Genomic DNA, 16181 nt, shown 5'->3' with positions numbered 1-16181 from the left:
CGCGATATAATCGACATAGCGTATATTAATTAACGATAAGGAGCCTGAGAATTTGCAGGCAATGAGTGCTCGTGCACCTAGAAACCTCACGATTATTTTGTCTCTTAATCGTCTACGTTATACATAGAGGTGGGTAACAATCGAACGTATCGTTCAGAATTAAATCAGTAAATATACGAGTTTATATAAATATCGATAAGAATCCACGTTGTATTCTTTTCTTTCATCGTGTTATCTCATATCTATTTGTATATACAAACCTGCCTTGTCATATCTATTAAGGTACATAATATATTATGTATATATATATATATATTTGTTTAATTTTCTTACCTACGTAAGGCAACTGTTCGGCTTTTTAAAGGTGTCGTTGTTTTTCGACCCATTTAAAGAAGAAACCCATCGGTCGGTAAGTTACCGTCAATGGAGAAAACAGACATCTATATTTATATATTAGCTTAGCAGGGTAGTGTACAATGGGTAGATATAAAGTGTAGAAAAAAAGTCTCGTAACTAATAAATATTTCGAAAATTATATGTGATTTAGAAACAAATTTTGTAAGAATAATAATTTATACAGTTTCTTTGAAAATAAGTAGGATGGTTGTATCGGTTTGATCTTCGGAGACGTTCTGAAGGACATATTAAGAATAAAGGTCACATTGCAGTTTTTAAATTGAATTTCTTATTTCTTATTAGATATTCTTGTAGCTTATCTCAAGAGTTTTTCAAATGCGCATATACTGCTTTTCAAGTTCATCCACGCGCGTCTACGAGATATTTCTCACTTGACTGCCATAGTGTTAGTAAGTTTGCTGTACTACGATCCCAATAGCACCAAAAGGGGCCAGCAGGTACAGCGGCGCGCCTTGCACCCTCAGATGATTGTCTTGTTTCTTAACGCATTTTAAAAATTAAATACACTAAAGTGATTTTCGAAGTAGACGTCGGACGACTTTGAAATCGTCTCCGATTAAAAGACGACAATGCAGGAATTTTTATTTGCATAAAGTAACATATTTGGGGAATTGGGATCTGTAGAGAAAGAATATATTATATATTTTTTAGAACTCTTATAAAAATGTATATTACCAAATATATTTATAAAATAGTAAATAATTTTTGATTCGTTACAGAAAATTTATTAAAGAATCTGTGTTTTTTACTCCAAATTTTCTATAATTACCTATGATAAATGATATGTATTTTGAGTAAAATGATGTTGCTACCTATTTAGCACATTTGCAGCGAGAATAATTTGTTTCGACTATTAATCCATGCTATATACAAATAATTTATAGTTGATTTTTAAAAAAGGGCGGTTTGCTTATACACAGGACATGTCAAATAATATCTCTATGCGGCAGGAAAAAGACGATTTGTCGGTGGAACGAGATATATTGTTTTAGTATAGAATTTAAAGAAAGGGCCCTTCTCGAACTATTTATTTAACTTGGAAGCCTCCATACCTCTTAAGTTTCATCGTCCTTCCTAACTTCCTTTCCGGACGCGGTCTCTTGCTATTTATACAAATAAACGCACTGGAAATTCCAAGGAAATTTAAAAATCTTAATTTATTGATAAAAATGTTTTATTCGACTAGTCGATATGCTTTGGTCACAAAACTGAGCTACATGTATACTGAATCCTCACTTTGAACGCTCCAATGTACATTTCGATCTCTTCGCTACTCAATCAAATTTTTCAAAAATTTGCATAAAATCTCTCTGAATGGGGACAATAATAAAAGGCTTCGTAAAAATCCTATGAGAAAATGCGATATCTCTTATAGTTATAAAGATTGAGAGAGAAAAATACGCGTCTTCTTAGGTCGCTTGAGTCGTTTCAAGTGACGGATCCTGTAAAAATTCGCACGCAGAGTGATGGATTTTTGCCCTTATTTTAATTATACATTATGATAGAATTTTAATAGATATAAATACTATAGGAAATAATAATTAAGGCACTGCGGAATAAATATATAGATATATATATATATGTAAATATGAAGGATTACTCTCTGCGGGACTTTGTCGCATCACACGCGGTACATTAGAAATAAGATAACTGATGAGTTTCGCGCACGTGATTATGGCGCATTGACTGGGTTTCATGGTTGGAAGAATGATGAAAATCCTGGATTTCGTGAGATCCTGCTTGACTTTTGTACTGATTAGAGGTCGTTGAAGATGTCGATGACACGCCACAGCTGCTGCTCATCAAGATCGAAGCGTTGTTGCTTTGTATGGCGAATGGCCAAGACTGTAATTACACAATATCACCATAAAAAGTTCTGCTTTCAGTGAATTAGGAATTTATATAACACATGCAAAATATTTTTTAAAAATAGGTTGATAAGTATATATATAGCTGACGGTGAGACTGTGCAACGAAGGGATGAGACAAGGAGCTGCTGCTGCAGCAGAGGATAATGGTGCAAGTGTAAATCATTGGTAAAGGGTGCAAGAGGCTATATATGTATGTATATACACGTACGCGTGTCTCTACAAGAATACCGAGAGTGATTCGATCCACCTGGACGTACATAAACAGAGGAAAGAAGCTCTCGGAATCTAGACAGCGAGTGGATCCACCTGGTCCTCGCGTGTGATATTTAAAATCGTATATTTGAGCATTCTCGCGAGTTTATTTTCGGGCAAATCGCGCATTTTTATACATAGTATATTGTCGAGCGAGGCTAAGGAGAATATGGACGGTATATGGACATATTGATAGAGAGAGAGAGATAGAGAGAGAGAGCAGAAGAAAAATAAAAAAACTAAAACTATAGAAGGTAAAAACTGATTTACCAAAGCCATCGATAAGGATCTTGTAGAATCGGGATGAGCGTGATGATGAGTGTCGTCCCTGAGAACCGCGCGTAGGTGAGCGATATAAGTCGCGGCCAATCTCAAAGTATCCAATTTGCTCAATTTCGTATCGGCTGGTACCCAAGGAAGCGTCGTCTTCAATCTGCAAAAGGCTTTGCTGAGAACACGCATCCGTGCTCTTTCCCTCGCGTTCGCGGCGTTCCTCGGCGCCCGATTACCGTCGTCGCACTTTTCATCCGAATAATCATCCTCTTCCATTTGTATAACTGGCGAAGCCGCGCAACGTTTCCTTGGCATTGCAATTATACGATTAAAGACGGCTCAAATTTGAAATTTTGTCGAAAAGAGCGAGCGGAACGATTACGCGCGCGGTTTGCTCCAAACTAACCTCAGATAACAAGTTAGACGAGAGAGAGAGAGGGTGGAGGATCTTTACTATACATATATATATGTATATATACATGACGACGGAGCGGCGCTACTCTCCTCGCCTAATCGTCGCTCAAACGAGGAGGAGCGTCAGTGAAATCCTGGAAAAAACAGGCGGAGCTTTCCCTCTGCTCATCGTTATTGCCGTTCCCTTCTCAAATAGTCTCCGTATATGCGTTACCGAACATCTACTTCGACTCACTCCCCTCGGCCAATCGCCACCAAGATTCACCATCTGTAGCCACCTGCTGGACCAGCCTTCCTCTCGACCGCGCCGCTACGTCGCTGCATCGCGGAACTTGCGTGTATTTTCACCCCACTGTACATATATCACACTTCCTCATTTTTCCAGCGATCTTTTTTTCGTATCCATCCACTTCAATCCCTCTTCTTCTATGCGTAATACACGTATACATGGATATATAAATAACAATAATCTTTTAAATACAATGAAAAAAAAAAAAAAAATTATCATGATCAATTGCGAGCTTATTATATATCAGTCGTATAGTTCGATCCATGGAAAAGAACGATCCTGTGACTTGCCTCCCCCAATGCTACCCCTAAGCCAATTGACAGCGCGACATTCCTTTCGCCGAACTAAGGATTTGTAATGGATCCTGTAATCCGAGGTCTTCTTCACTGCAGTGACCCTACAAATCCTTCCCTGCTTAAGCGTCTTCGAACAGGAGCTAAATTATTGCTCGGTGATAGAAAAATTCGGGAAACTTCCCCGCCGGCAGTAGGGTAACTTGACGCCCTTGAACCTTTTCTGGAACTTATATACACATATGTATATATGTGTATAGATAATATATTAATCAATCCAAATTTACAATGCATATATATTTGCTGTTTCTATTCATACGCACGCATTACGGCAGCTCCCGATTAAGAGTCCGCATTTTTCCCCGGTTAGGAGTCCCACAGTTATCCTCACCGCTTTGTTTGCCCTCTGACTCCAAACCTCGAATACCAATACCATATAACAAAGGACGATACGCTAAAATATGTAAATTGAAATATTTTTCGTATACTTTCTTTATATGCAAATTAAAGATTCTGCATTTTTAATTTTATAACTTTAATATTATCAATATCATAACTAGTGTCAATTTTATTTTAAAAATAAGTCCAAACGCGACATAGATTGGATGATTTTTAATTATTTTATTACAAATAAATTTGCTAAAGCTCTTTACTGTTTAGTTTTAAGCTAAAATACAAAAAAAATAGTTATTATAAGGAGTAAACTTTAAGGCTCCCATTTCTCTCTCTCTCTCTCTCTCTCTCTCTCAGCTTAGCATTGAAAGATTAAAGTAAGACAACTTGATAGTTGATATTAGAGATGAGCGCCAATACAAAGATTTGGCGAGCGCTCCTAGTGGAAACTTTGGGCATTTTGCATTTACAGACTCGTATCGACAGAAGGTAAACTTACATTGGTCGGTACGCAGATCGCAGAAAACTATTTTCGCAGAAAAACGATAGCTTCAGATCGGATAAATCAAACCGCAGGCGCTACTTTATTCACCGAATTACTATCAAGGTTGCCAAGTGTAGTACTTTCGGTACTACCGTAGTACCCAAAAGCGACATATCCTATAGCGTAGTACTATTTTGGGTACTACGCTATAGTCGCTGCTGATACTACTGGTCGGCGGAAATACGTCAGAGAGTAGAGACTGTAGAGGGGCTGCAATATAGACAATATGTCAAAATACATAATGCATGGTCCGTGAGCCAAGACAAATGTTAGTATTATTGTATCGTAGTACATGCCACAAGTTATAAAGTAATATAAAGAAATAATGAGTAAGTGACAGTTTTAATCTTACTTGACAGCTGATATACTGATGGTATAAGTGAATAAATAAAGTGAAGAAATTTGTAAAATGTACATAAAAATAATTTTTAAAAGTATATAAAGGACTTAACATTTTAGATAAGTATAACAATAAATTTTATAATATAAAATGTAAGATATAAATATTTTGTGGTACTTTGTGGGATTTTATTTCAGATTAAATTATAGTAATGTGTTTACAATGTCACTGTGCTGAGGATGGAGCTATGCGGATTTTCAAAATTAAAATAAAGGAATAGACTAAACATAATGTGGTTATTGTGTCATCGTTGAGATTCAAACTATGTTAATTGAGACGGATAATAAAATGAACGAGTGAAAAAACTGAGTAAATACAATAATAAATAAAGAAGCTGACAAATTAGATATATAATATAAAATGTAAGATATTTTATAGTACTTTCTGGGATTTTATTTCAGATTAAATTATAGTAATGTGTTTACTATGTCACTACTGAGGATGGAGCTATGTGGATTGAACATTAAAATGAAAGGAATAGATTCACCATATTATGGTTACTGTGTCATCGCTGAGGATCAAACTGTGTTAATTGAGATGAATATTAAAATAAACAAGTCAACACATTGGGTAAATACGATACAAATAAAGAAGCTGGCTGATTACATTTATAATTTAAAATGTAAGATTTTATATAGTACTTTTTGGGATTTTGTTTCAGATTAAATTATAGTGAAGTGTTTACTATGTCAATGCTGAGAATGGAGATATGTGGATTGAACATTAAAACAAAAAGAATAGATTCACCATAATGTTGTTTCTGTGTCATCGCTGAGGATCAAACTGTGATAATTGAGATGAATATTAAAATAAAGAAGCTGACAGATTAGATATATAATATAACATGTAAGATATTTTACAGTACTTTGTGAGATTTTATTTAAAGTTAATATATGTAAAATAAAATTTTTGTTTTCTTTTTACAATTGTATCTATATTAATTACTATATGTTGCAATCTCTTAAAATTAAGCCTCTGCTTTTATTAGCAAACTAATAGTTCCACACGGCAGTGATGCCAGAATCAAGCTTTTAGCAACAAAAATGAAGATAAGCGCTAGCCAGCAGCAGTATAGAAAATTTAAAGGGAAGCGGTACAAACACAACTATGCCTGGAGAGCATAGGTGTGATTTGGACTTCAGGTAACATTGGCTTTAGAAGAAGAGCGACTACCGCTAACCGTGACATTTTTACGTGTCATCCGTGTGAAGTGGTGCTGCGTTTACCTAATAACTCAAAGCAAATAAAAATGCTTTTCCTAAATTGATTTTTAATTTTGATAAAATAGTCAAATGTAGCCATTAATTAATTAGATTTGGTAATAAATACAGAAAATGCGTTTTATTATAACAAATGAGTTGAGGTAAAATAAACTCAATGTTTTTATATTAATCTGTTAACAAATGCATTTTTTTATTTATTATTGAGTCCAATAAATTAATGGTTATTAAAAAAAAAATTCCTTGTAATGAAAAAAAAATGAAAAAATTTTAAACTTCACCAAGACTCGAACACGAGCCCACCGCATGACAAACGGCAACCTTACCGCCTGCGCTACAGCGCTCACTTGATGTAACAAGAGCAAAACAGCCTTTTAAAGACTGACTACAATTCTTTCACTAACTCGTCATAAACGATAAAGAATTAGCTGCAATAATAAATACATTTATCTCCACAGAATTATTGCACTAAATTTATTATGTTTTTAATTTGAAGCATATATTTTACATGAAGATACGATACTTTAAGGGTGTTCATGCAATACTCTAAATACAAAACTATTCATATGCTCGTTTATCATAGTTATTCGACTACATATAACAAATATTATAATATTACTTAATTAATTTATGATAGTTGAGCATATGAATAGTTTTGTATATAGAGTACTGAATGGTTACCCTTAAATTATCATATCTTCATGCAAAATGTATGCTTCAAATTAAAAACAATAAATTTAGTGCAATAATGCTATGTAGATAAATGTATTTATTATTACAGCTAATTCTTGATCATTTATGACGAATTAATAAAAGAATTGTAGTCACTCTTTAAAAAGGCTGTTTTGCTCTTGGTAAATCATGTGAGCCCTGTAGCGCAGGCGGTAAGGTTGCCGTTTCTTATTCGGTGGGCTCGGGTACGAGTCTTGGTGAAGTTTAAAATTTTTTCATTTTTTTTTTCATTACAAAGAATTTTTTTTAATAACCATTAACTTATTGGACTCAATAATAAATGAAAAATGCATTTGTTAACAAATTAATATAAAAACATTGAGTTTATTTTACCTCAACTCATTTGTTATAATAAAACGCATTTTTTGTATTTATTACCAAATCTAATTAATTAATGGCTACATTTGACCATTTTATCAAAATTAAAAATCAATTTAGGAAAAGCATTTTTATTTTATTTATTCACTTATACCATAAGTACATCAGCTGTCAGATAGATCAAAGCTGTCACTACTCCTTATTTCTTTATTACACTTTATTTTTCCGTATAATAAACATTTGTCTTCATTCACGCCGTTCACGGTGACAGGCTGTGAATATAATATATATAATTTTTGATATATTACGTTCTGCATTTAAGATGGCTACTGGCGTATTTCCGCTGGCAGTATACTTTGTGCAGTCTGCATTCCTTATATCAAAATTCACTTACTATAGAGCGTAGTACTATTCAAGATGGCGGACTTGGCAACCTTGATTACTATGCACCACAACGGAAAAAGTCCAGATTTTGGACAAATCCAGTTAAACCGTAATTAAAATGGTATAGTTTCTGTCACTTAAACTATACCTTTTTAAACCAAAAGATTTGTCCTAAACTTTACGCCGGGATCAGCCGAGATATACATATGTATGTATATACATACTATGTAAGTGAAAACTCAATATTCAAACCTATAGGATATGTTACATAGACTGTAGATTTCACGAACCTAAGCTGGAGCTTACCTGTAAGGGCCCTATTTTAAGTTGGCACTACACGATATTAACCAATAAACGCTCTCGAATTCAATCATTACTAATGCTATAGCCAACTAACACGAATCTCCCCTTATGCCGACCTATGTTCCGCTGTTAGAAAAAATCCTGATACCATAAAAATATATACACTCAAAGACTTAAGAAAAATTATAAAAATAGAGTGATATATATGTATAAATATTTATACATATATTCAATACAATATATTTTTGTACGTCTTTATTATTATTGGTGTGCACCATATAGCATGAACAAAGATCTTCGACACCACCTACAAAAACAAACTCTGACAATTTTGATTGGCTATTTATCAGGAATTCTAGGGGGAGCCTAGAGGCAAATTTCCAATAAACTATACTAAAAAAGTTTTATCTAGTACTGATTGGAAGCTGCTGAAAATTAAAAGTTCTATATATTTTTCTAATCAAAATGCAGCGGTTTAATGAGCGTAAAATTAATAATTCAAACTACGGTTTTCATGTAATAATAAATTTAACGACTTTGGAGCCGATTAAGACTAAGTTGTCCACTTTATTTTTAGGGTTATAGGTGCGTGCATTGAACCTTGAAATGCCTTGATTACAGTGCTTATATATTTTATTTAATCTCCATGAAAGTTTTATTAAAAACTTTGAATCATGCAGGAGAACTCAAAGCTAACATTCATACTGAAGAATGTTTTCAATCACACTTTTTTAATAAATCCGCGTAAGAACAAATATTTGAGAGCTTGACAAGTCTTTTAAGATCGTCGAGAATGCAAATTCTGATAAGGGGAAAAAATTTAGGAATTTCCAAGGGTTATTCGATCGTAAAGTGTATATGTGAACAGTGGAGTATGAGCTTATCGGAAGAAAGGTTATTCGCGCGGGAGTCAGTTGAGAAAAAGATGAATGAATGAACAGAATGAATATTACTGCGCGGGCTGACCCCGACCGTTCATTCGGGGAACATGCACTATCGACTCTTCCGCGATATGTGTCAAATGTAGTGAGTGTGGTGGTGTATGATGAGGGTGCAGTGTGAGCCATGCAAGAGTGTGAGTATGTGAATAGTAGTCATTAGTAGTGGAGATGTTGCGCCGTTGTACTAGTATTAGTTCGTGCCGTGTTCAGTGTTTAATTAAGTTGGGCAAAGCTGAATTTAACCTGCCAAATGTACGCTGCTCTAGCTTGTCTTTTACGTACTGATAGAGAATTTGATGGTGGCGTTAGCGGCGACATTTCACGGATAAGACACTTTTCAAAGCAACAATAGTGGTGTATTGCAAAATTGTAGAGAGAGAGAAAGAGGAAGTAGGAGGAGAAAGGAGAAAGAGTACGAGAGGGAGATAGAGAGCAGGCGTAGTTTCTGCGTTCTCGTACGGGCGTGGGGATGAACTCTACGGGGAATGCGAGAGGGAGGAGGACTGGGGCGCTTCCTGTGCTTGATAGTAGCCTGAAAAAGCTCCATAAACAGAATCCTGACCGAATGTCTTTTCAATGCAACGAAAATGGTGAAGTGTGGGAAAACGTGGGCATCGAGTAAATGTGGCTTCGACAGCTCAAACCATGACAGAGGCGTCGGAGGAGTAAGTAAATTAAAGAAACGCTAGCCGTCAAAAGGAGGCATCCTCTTCCATTAACTTCACCTCCACTTTCTTCTCTGGCGTATTACTCTCACGGTTTTACGATCAAAACTATCAAATATCTAGTGTGTCGGTTATTCCAACAGTATTTTTCCTGTCCGATTTTAGAACTTCCTTTCCTCCTCTCCTCCTCTTCAATCACTCATTCATCAGCTTTGACCCGAAATACCTTTTTTGACCATCCCGTGTGTTATTCTGTCATATCTCTCAGTCTCTTCATTATCTATTGCTACACTCTTCTTTCGCAAATCGAATTTTCAATACCTTCGCTTTTCATTAGCTGCCCCCTACCCTACTCCCGCGTTTAGAATGTGTCATACCATGTTTTTTTGGGCGTACCTAGAAAATTACTTACACAAACATATGTTCCCTTTTCTGTGGTAGTATGTATTTCAGATCTTGCGATGCCCTATGGGAACTATACTATTCATTCATTGAATCAATGTCAACGTGCATATCGACTCTCCTCCGGGTGTGTGTCAATGCGTGGTTTCGCACTTATGCACACACATGTACACACGTCCATAATTCTATATAGCACTGTCCAGCTTCTAAACGTTAATATCTCTTAATTACCCGTGTTTATTTGTAATTTAAAATTCATTATATATTTGTATCTTTTTAGTTTTTTAATATGACAAATGGCATTATATAGTTTATATCTCATTTTTTATGTTATTTCTACCTTATCTATAAAAACTACTCAAATCAATAGCACCCTTTAATTTTTAGCTTATCTTTATTAGCAATAATAAATTTCTTAAAACACTAGAAACTTTATAAAACATTTCTCATAAAAAATTCTCTTTTTAGGAGTAATTACTTGGTGAGGGTTCGAGCACAGGTTATGACAAGGGATGACAGTAGTGGTGGTTGGGTTCCTTTAGGCGGGGGTGGCCTTGCTAATGTCTCTGTAAGACGAAAAGCTACATCTACAGGAGAACATCAGACCAATACTACAAATGGTACTGCTAATTCTACTTCCACTGGTGGTCCTGTACATACTACCAGCAATTCCAATTCTGTCTCAAATTCAGCTGTTGGTACACAAAGCCATGGATCTTCTAGTACCTCTCCACCTGGGGCAGCTAAAAGAAGACACGAATACCTTATTTATGGAAAACGTATCACTGACCAATCGGTAAGAAATTTATTGCAATATCTTACATTGCTTCTAGAGCAAATAATAGATATGAAATATGCTAAAGATTTTACTATTTTTAATAGGTGGTGCTCAGCTGTACAATTAAAAAAGATTTTGAGTATCATAAGGTAATGCCAACTTTCCACCATTGGCGCACAGGAGAGAAGAAATTTGGACTAACATTTCAAACAGCGGCTGATGCAAGAGCTTTTGATTTAGGTGTTCGGAAAGCAGTGGAAGAACTGTTAGAAGGTAATGTTAATACATTTAAGTTTCTGCTAAACTTACTATCAATTTTGTATAGAGTTTTATAGTTATCCCTTATATGCCATTAATGTAAATATTTATGTACTATTTTGCTTCTCTCTCAATTATTAATGGATTATATATTTTGGTAAGAGTTAATTTTTTTTTATATATACTTGCAATAAAATAGTCTACTTTAAAAAATGTTTGACTATGCTTATGTTTTTTTAGAACTTACTGGCTCTTCGTTATGTTTAAATTCGATAGACAATGGAGATGAGGATGTTTTTATGGTAAGATATGCAAATATAGCATAAAATAAAGTGTTCAAATATAAAGTAGCTAGATAATACAGGATTCAAATTAATTTTTGTATAATTCTATTTAGACCTTAAATTTACCTGTGGACCCTCCTGAATCGAGACAAGCCTCTGAAACGCCTAGAAGAATATTGCGGGCACCAAATTCTCATTCCCAGTGTTCAGAACTTCCTGATCCACACAGATCTATACATTATATTGATGGAACTTCTACAAAATTACCATTGATGCAAAATGCTTTGGCATCATCTGCTGATGTAGGATCGGACAATTACCCTTATGTGCAGCTTACTACACTTAATCATGAGTATTTGTATCCCATCATCGAAGATCATAAAGGTGACCGTTTGGACAGGCATAGTACTGGAGGCTCTTTAAAAAAGCCGGATATTATAGTATCTCAACCAACAAAGAACACTGTTAAGCGTAACGTGCGTTTACGTTGCAAACATTGTCAAGAATTATATTCTGAACAACACAATCCTAGAGGTTCTTGCGAGTATGCTCCTGATCCCATTAAACGAGGAATTGCGACCATTTCTTGTCTATCATGTGCGCAGTGCATGCTATATCATTGCATGAGTGATGCTGAAGGGGATTTTGCTCAAAATCCCTGCAGGTTAGTTTTCAGTATTATTTCTAATGCTATTAAAAGAATTAAAATGTTAGATCAATTACAACTAATTGTTTTATTAATTACAGTTGTAGCACAGAAGAAGGATGTGGGCGCAGATGGTTTGGTTTAGCATTATTGTCCTTGATTGTTCCTTGTTTATGGATTTATCCTCCACTTCGAGCTGTACATTGGTGTGGAATGTCTTGCGGAATGTGTGGCGGCCGCCATCATCCTATGGAATAACTGGAGGATCCCTTTGATGTCTCTGCTCCATTTTCGATCGAGGCTACTCGCTTAAATTCGTCGCGCGGCGCAATCGCGAACGTTTATGAGTGCCACGATCTGAGTATGGGACGTTGTCAGAGATATCAAAGGGGGAGACAGCTTCCAGTACATGCACTTATTCATCAGCATCATCTTTGAGATAACTTATCTTTTAGCAAAAGAAAATACAAAACAGGCACAAGATGTTGCATTTAGCCCTGTTATTACGTATATTCCGTATATATTTTGAACACTTTAATAGCAGGCTGCAGTGTTTAGTCGTATGTCTAGATTACACAACGGAAAGATTAAAATGAGAAGAGATTTGTATGCCGATGAAAGATTGGTCTACAAGTAATGTTGATCAAATTGTTCAAAGAAACGTGATTCCCGATATACGATTATTAATTTTACTGGCCTGACGAAACAAAACAAATTTTTTTAAACTCAGTTTGAAACGTAGCTGTTTATCTCGTGTCATGTCATTACAATGGATGAAAGTTGAAATTTTACGGTAATATTTACGACAAAATCTCAATAATATATGTAGAAATGAATTTTGATTGCAACTGTCGACGTCGAGTGAAAGAGTAACGATGTGTTTTTTATCGAAGGGTCTGTTCTGAAGAGGCACATCTCAAGTTAGTGTTTGCCAACCTTTTTCATTATTCTGTCTAATGCTTGAGCAGAGTTAGAATTAAACTGTATTTGATGTTTATAACAAGTGGTACGTACTAAATGAAACATTTTCAAGATGCAAAGTTCAGGAATTTAAAGAAACAGAAGGAAAATCGCAGTATTATCTATTTAATATTTCAGTTTTTACCTTCAAATGGTCACAAGCGAAATATGTGCTACTGTATATTCTTATTGCTGAAAATGTTTCGATGTTATTAAATATAACTTATTACACATTGCTGCCATAGGCTGTTAATTTATAATAATTTATTAGAAAGTGTCACGAACGTGTTGTATAAAAAGGAAATCGTTTCTAAAACTATAAGATTGGTTATCTGTAATATACTTGTATTTCTAATATTTATTTAATGAGTACAAATTGGTTGGCAAAACTCATTTTCGTTTTCCGAAAGAGATCGGTACACTCTGTATCGACATATTGACGATATAATATTTATTTTACTAGAAGCTTACGTACTGATTGTAAATAGGTAATCACAATACACACATAGCTTATGATTTACGATTACGCCATTTCGTTATAGTAATTTATTTAATTCTTACAGTAATATATTATAATAACCAAATGCTTAACAAACTGAGCGTTATTATAAAAAAGCTAATGATCAAATACGTTAAAATAAATGTAGACGCCTGGTAATATTAGAGCACATAAAAATTTAACGTTTTCAGTTAAACAATTTACTCAATCTTTAATAAAAATGTCAATAATTTTATTAACTGATGGAGATATTAATACAAATCAACATACAAAAAATTATAGCTCTTGGAACAAATTGTTATAACCGGAGTAACTTTAAATTTGTAGATATTTAGATGATGATACTGCAACTACTTATCCATTTTAGACAAACCAGCTGCAATTTTTAACAAAGTTTTTGTTTTTTGATTAGCCATATATTTTTCAAGACACAGTTTTTTTTGCTTACATCTACTAGACAATATTTATATATTAGACGGTGTTTATACCGAGTAGTGAATACCTGTTCGCCTCAATACTGGTCATAATTTTTCAAACTTTTAATTTGTTTATACCCTTTGCGTGCGCAGCTTATCAGTTCACTGCCAATACGTTTCATCAAGCTTCTACTATTAAATTTTGTTTCATTCTAATCGCATTATTTTATCAATGCAGGCAGCATGTCGTTAGGAAATACGCTATAAAGCCCTCACAATTGTTCGTATTAATATTATTTCGAATATTACGTTTATAATTTTATATATTAGGCTTATGCTATGCTGGCTAATCCTTGTTTGTTTAATATTTTTATAGTTGTTAAATTACGGCTGTTTAGTAATTTCTTTGTTATTATTCTTGCCAATATACTCTGAATCAATAGACTTTCTAAGTTTTAAGTAGTTCCTGATCCACAGTTGCTGATAGAATAATGGATGTATTCCCAATACTAATTCATGTGTCTGACTTTTGACAGAAAAAGAATATAAATTTTATTAGTGGTAGGCATTAGTTTTTGCAGCCTTTACGTTAATCAATGTAATTATTATTTTTCTTGTATCGTTTTTAAACTAAAGTTAACTAGGGCTAAAATATATAGTACTATTAAAGGGAGTGCTATTTTTTTACTGTTTAGGTGTATTGAGATATATCGATTTGTTAAATTGTAATTTAATTTGAATTTTAACAGGAATAATCGCATTGGCACGTGATAGTAGCTTATTAACTAAAAAGAAAAACTGTATGAAAGTGGATTGTCAAAAATCCATATAATTTGTAATTATATACAGTTTTAAATGTTATTTAATATACAGGACTCTACATTATTAATAACAGTATTTATTAGAATTGTACCTAGGTTTTAGTTTTTTAATTAAACGCTCTTTTTTTTTGTACTTTTAAGTAATTATAATTATTGTGCATCATAATTTACTCATTCGTTTACCATATAACTTTACTATTTTTAATTTATTTATAACAGTCTTTATTTATTGACTAATTTCTATCTTTAATGTACTGACATATTTTTTAATTCTTCATATTTTAGTCAGAATGACATTTCAAATGACTGCAAACTCGGAGATATGCAAGCTTATTAAAAACCTTAAGAAAGAATGCTTTATATCTAAGCTATAAAATACTACATCGATTTTGAAACGTGATTCTATCTACTCTGCTTTTAATATTGCATTGTAATGACATATTTTGTATAGATATATATTAGAGATATTGAAAACTTGTCAAAATTTAAAAAAATTTTTAATTTAAGATAATATGTAAATATGAAATCATTTACTGCCATAAGAAGTAATTTTTACTTTTAGCATAAAACATTTAGGTTACTTTTAAGTTATTATAAAAAAAAAATTATCACGACGCACGTTTTTAGTAACGAATGAGTACAAACATTATTTTTTCAATAAATCCGTTGTGATGAGTAATACCAAATGAGAGCTGAAGCTTAATCTACAAAAGTGGAGTGTAAGAGCACAAGGGTGAATGTGGCTTTATATTTAAATTTTTTCCATTATGAAGTACAAGTGTAAGAGTGATCGAATTGACCATGTTTCAAATTGTCTATGATGATGATGGTGGTGATTATTACTAAAGAGAAAATATAAATAAATAATATAGTCTGTATGATAAAACAATATTGCCGACATTTATTGTCGCCCATATGCCGAACGAATGTATAAATAATATAAAATTAACGCGTAAATAAAACTTTATGTACGAATGCTGAAACAGACTGTAGTACTCAATAACATACTGTGTATAAATGGAAAATGTTATACACTTATGGTACCTCGAATCTGCCAAAAATCGGAGAAGTTGAGCATTTTTGGTAGAGCTCGAGTCGCGGATAAGTTTGTGAGAAAATTAGTCCAATTTTTCACAAGCAGTGTAAATGCTACAAAATTAACGAGCAAGATTTTAACTCACAGATTCATTATATCATAAATGTTTAAATCTTGTATCATTGTAATTAAAAAGATATGTATCATAATCCAAATGTATGAGAATAAATATATTGTGTCATGACGGAACGTTACATAAACAAGGTTTCATTCTTAAGATTCATTCCGTTTATACTTGTTTTTATGAAATCTTTGATAATAGACTTATATTATAGATAATTATTTGGAAAAAAGGTATTAGCAATTGAACCA

At 33.6% G+C, this 16181-nt stretch overlaps 2 protein-coding genes across 5 annotated transcripts; one reads left to right on the top strand and one right to left on the bottom strand.

Moving 5' to 3' along the window:
* Positions 1 to 1599: 1599 nt before the first annotated feature.
* On the bottom strand, positions 1600 to 4953 carry HLH54F. Of its 3 annotated transcripts, none has more exons than XM_066734743.1 (3): positions 4702 to 4953; positions 2811 to 3120; positions 1600 to 2262 (listed from the first exon to the last, which is right to left on the bottom strand). In XM_066734743.1, coding segments are annotated over exons 1-3 (522 nt in total). In that variant the 5' UTR covers positions 4704 to 4953; the 3' UTR covers positions 1600 to 2052. The 3 variants fall into 3 exon arrangements, with proteins under 3 accessions (XP_066590840.1, XP_066590843.1, XP_066590836.1); XM_066734746.1 differs by lacking the exon at positions 4702 to 4953 and adding an exon at positions 3220 to 3605; XM_066734739.1 differs by lacking the exon at positions 4702 to 4953 and having other exon boundaries at positions 2811 to 3207.
* A 3837-nt stretch (positions 4954 to 8790) lies between these two features.
* Positions 8791 to 16174, top strand: Spred (Sprouty-related protein with EVH-1 domain). Of its 2 annotated transcripts, XM_066742728.1 has the most exons (7): positions 8791 to 9709; positions 10580 to 10907; positions 10994 to 11162; positions 11388 to 11449; positions 11545 to 12095; positions 12179 to 16073; positions 16145 to 16174. In XM_066742728.1, exons 1-6 carry the CDS (start codon positions 9690 to 9692, stop codon positions 12333 to 12335), a joined length of 1287 nt encoding a protein of 428 aa, XP_066598825.1. In that variant the 5' UTR covers positions 8791 to 9689; the 3' UTR covers positions 12336 to 16073; positions 16145 to 16174. The 2 variants fall into 2 exon arrangements, with proteins under 2 accessions (XP_066598825.1, XP_066598828.1); XM_066742731.1 differs by lacking the exon at positions 16145 to 16174 and having other exon boundaries at positions 11424 to 11449; positions 12179 to 16069.
* The last annotated feature ends 7 nt before the right edge of the window (positions 16175 to 16181 follow it).

The sequence above is a fragment of the Prorops nasuta genome, unplaced genomic scaffold, assembly GCF_024137725.1.
Source record: "Prorops nasuta isolate Cenicafe-Biocafe unplaced genomic scaffold, Cenicafe_Pnas_1.2 PNAS00002, whole genome shotgun sequence".
NCBI lineage: Eukaryota > Metazoa > Arthropoda > Insecta > Hymenoptera > Bethylidae > Prorops > Prorops nasuta.
Note: the sequence above shows the minus strand (reverse complement) of the source record. Positions and strands in the feature narration are given on the sequence as shown.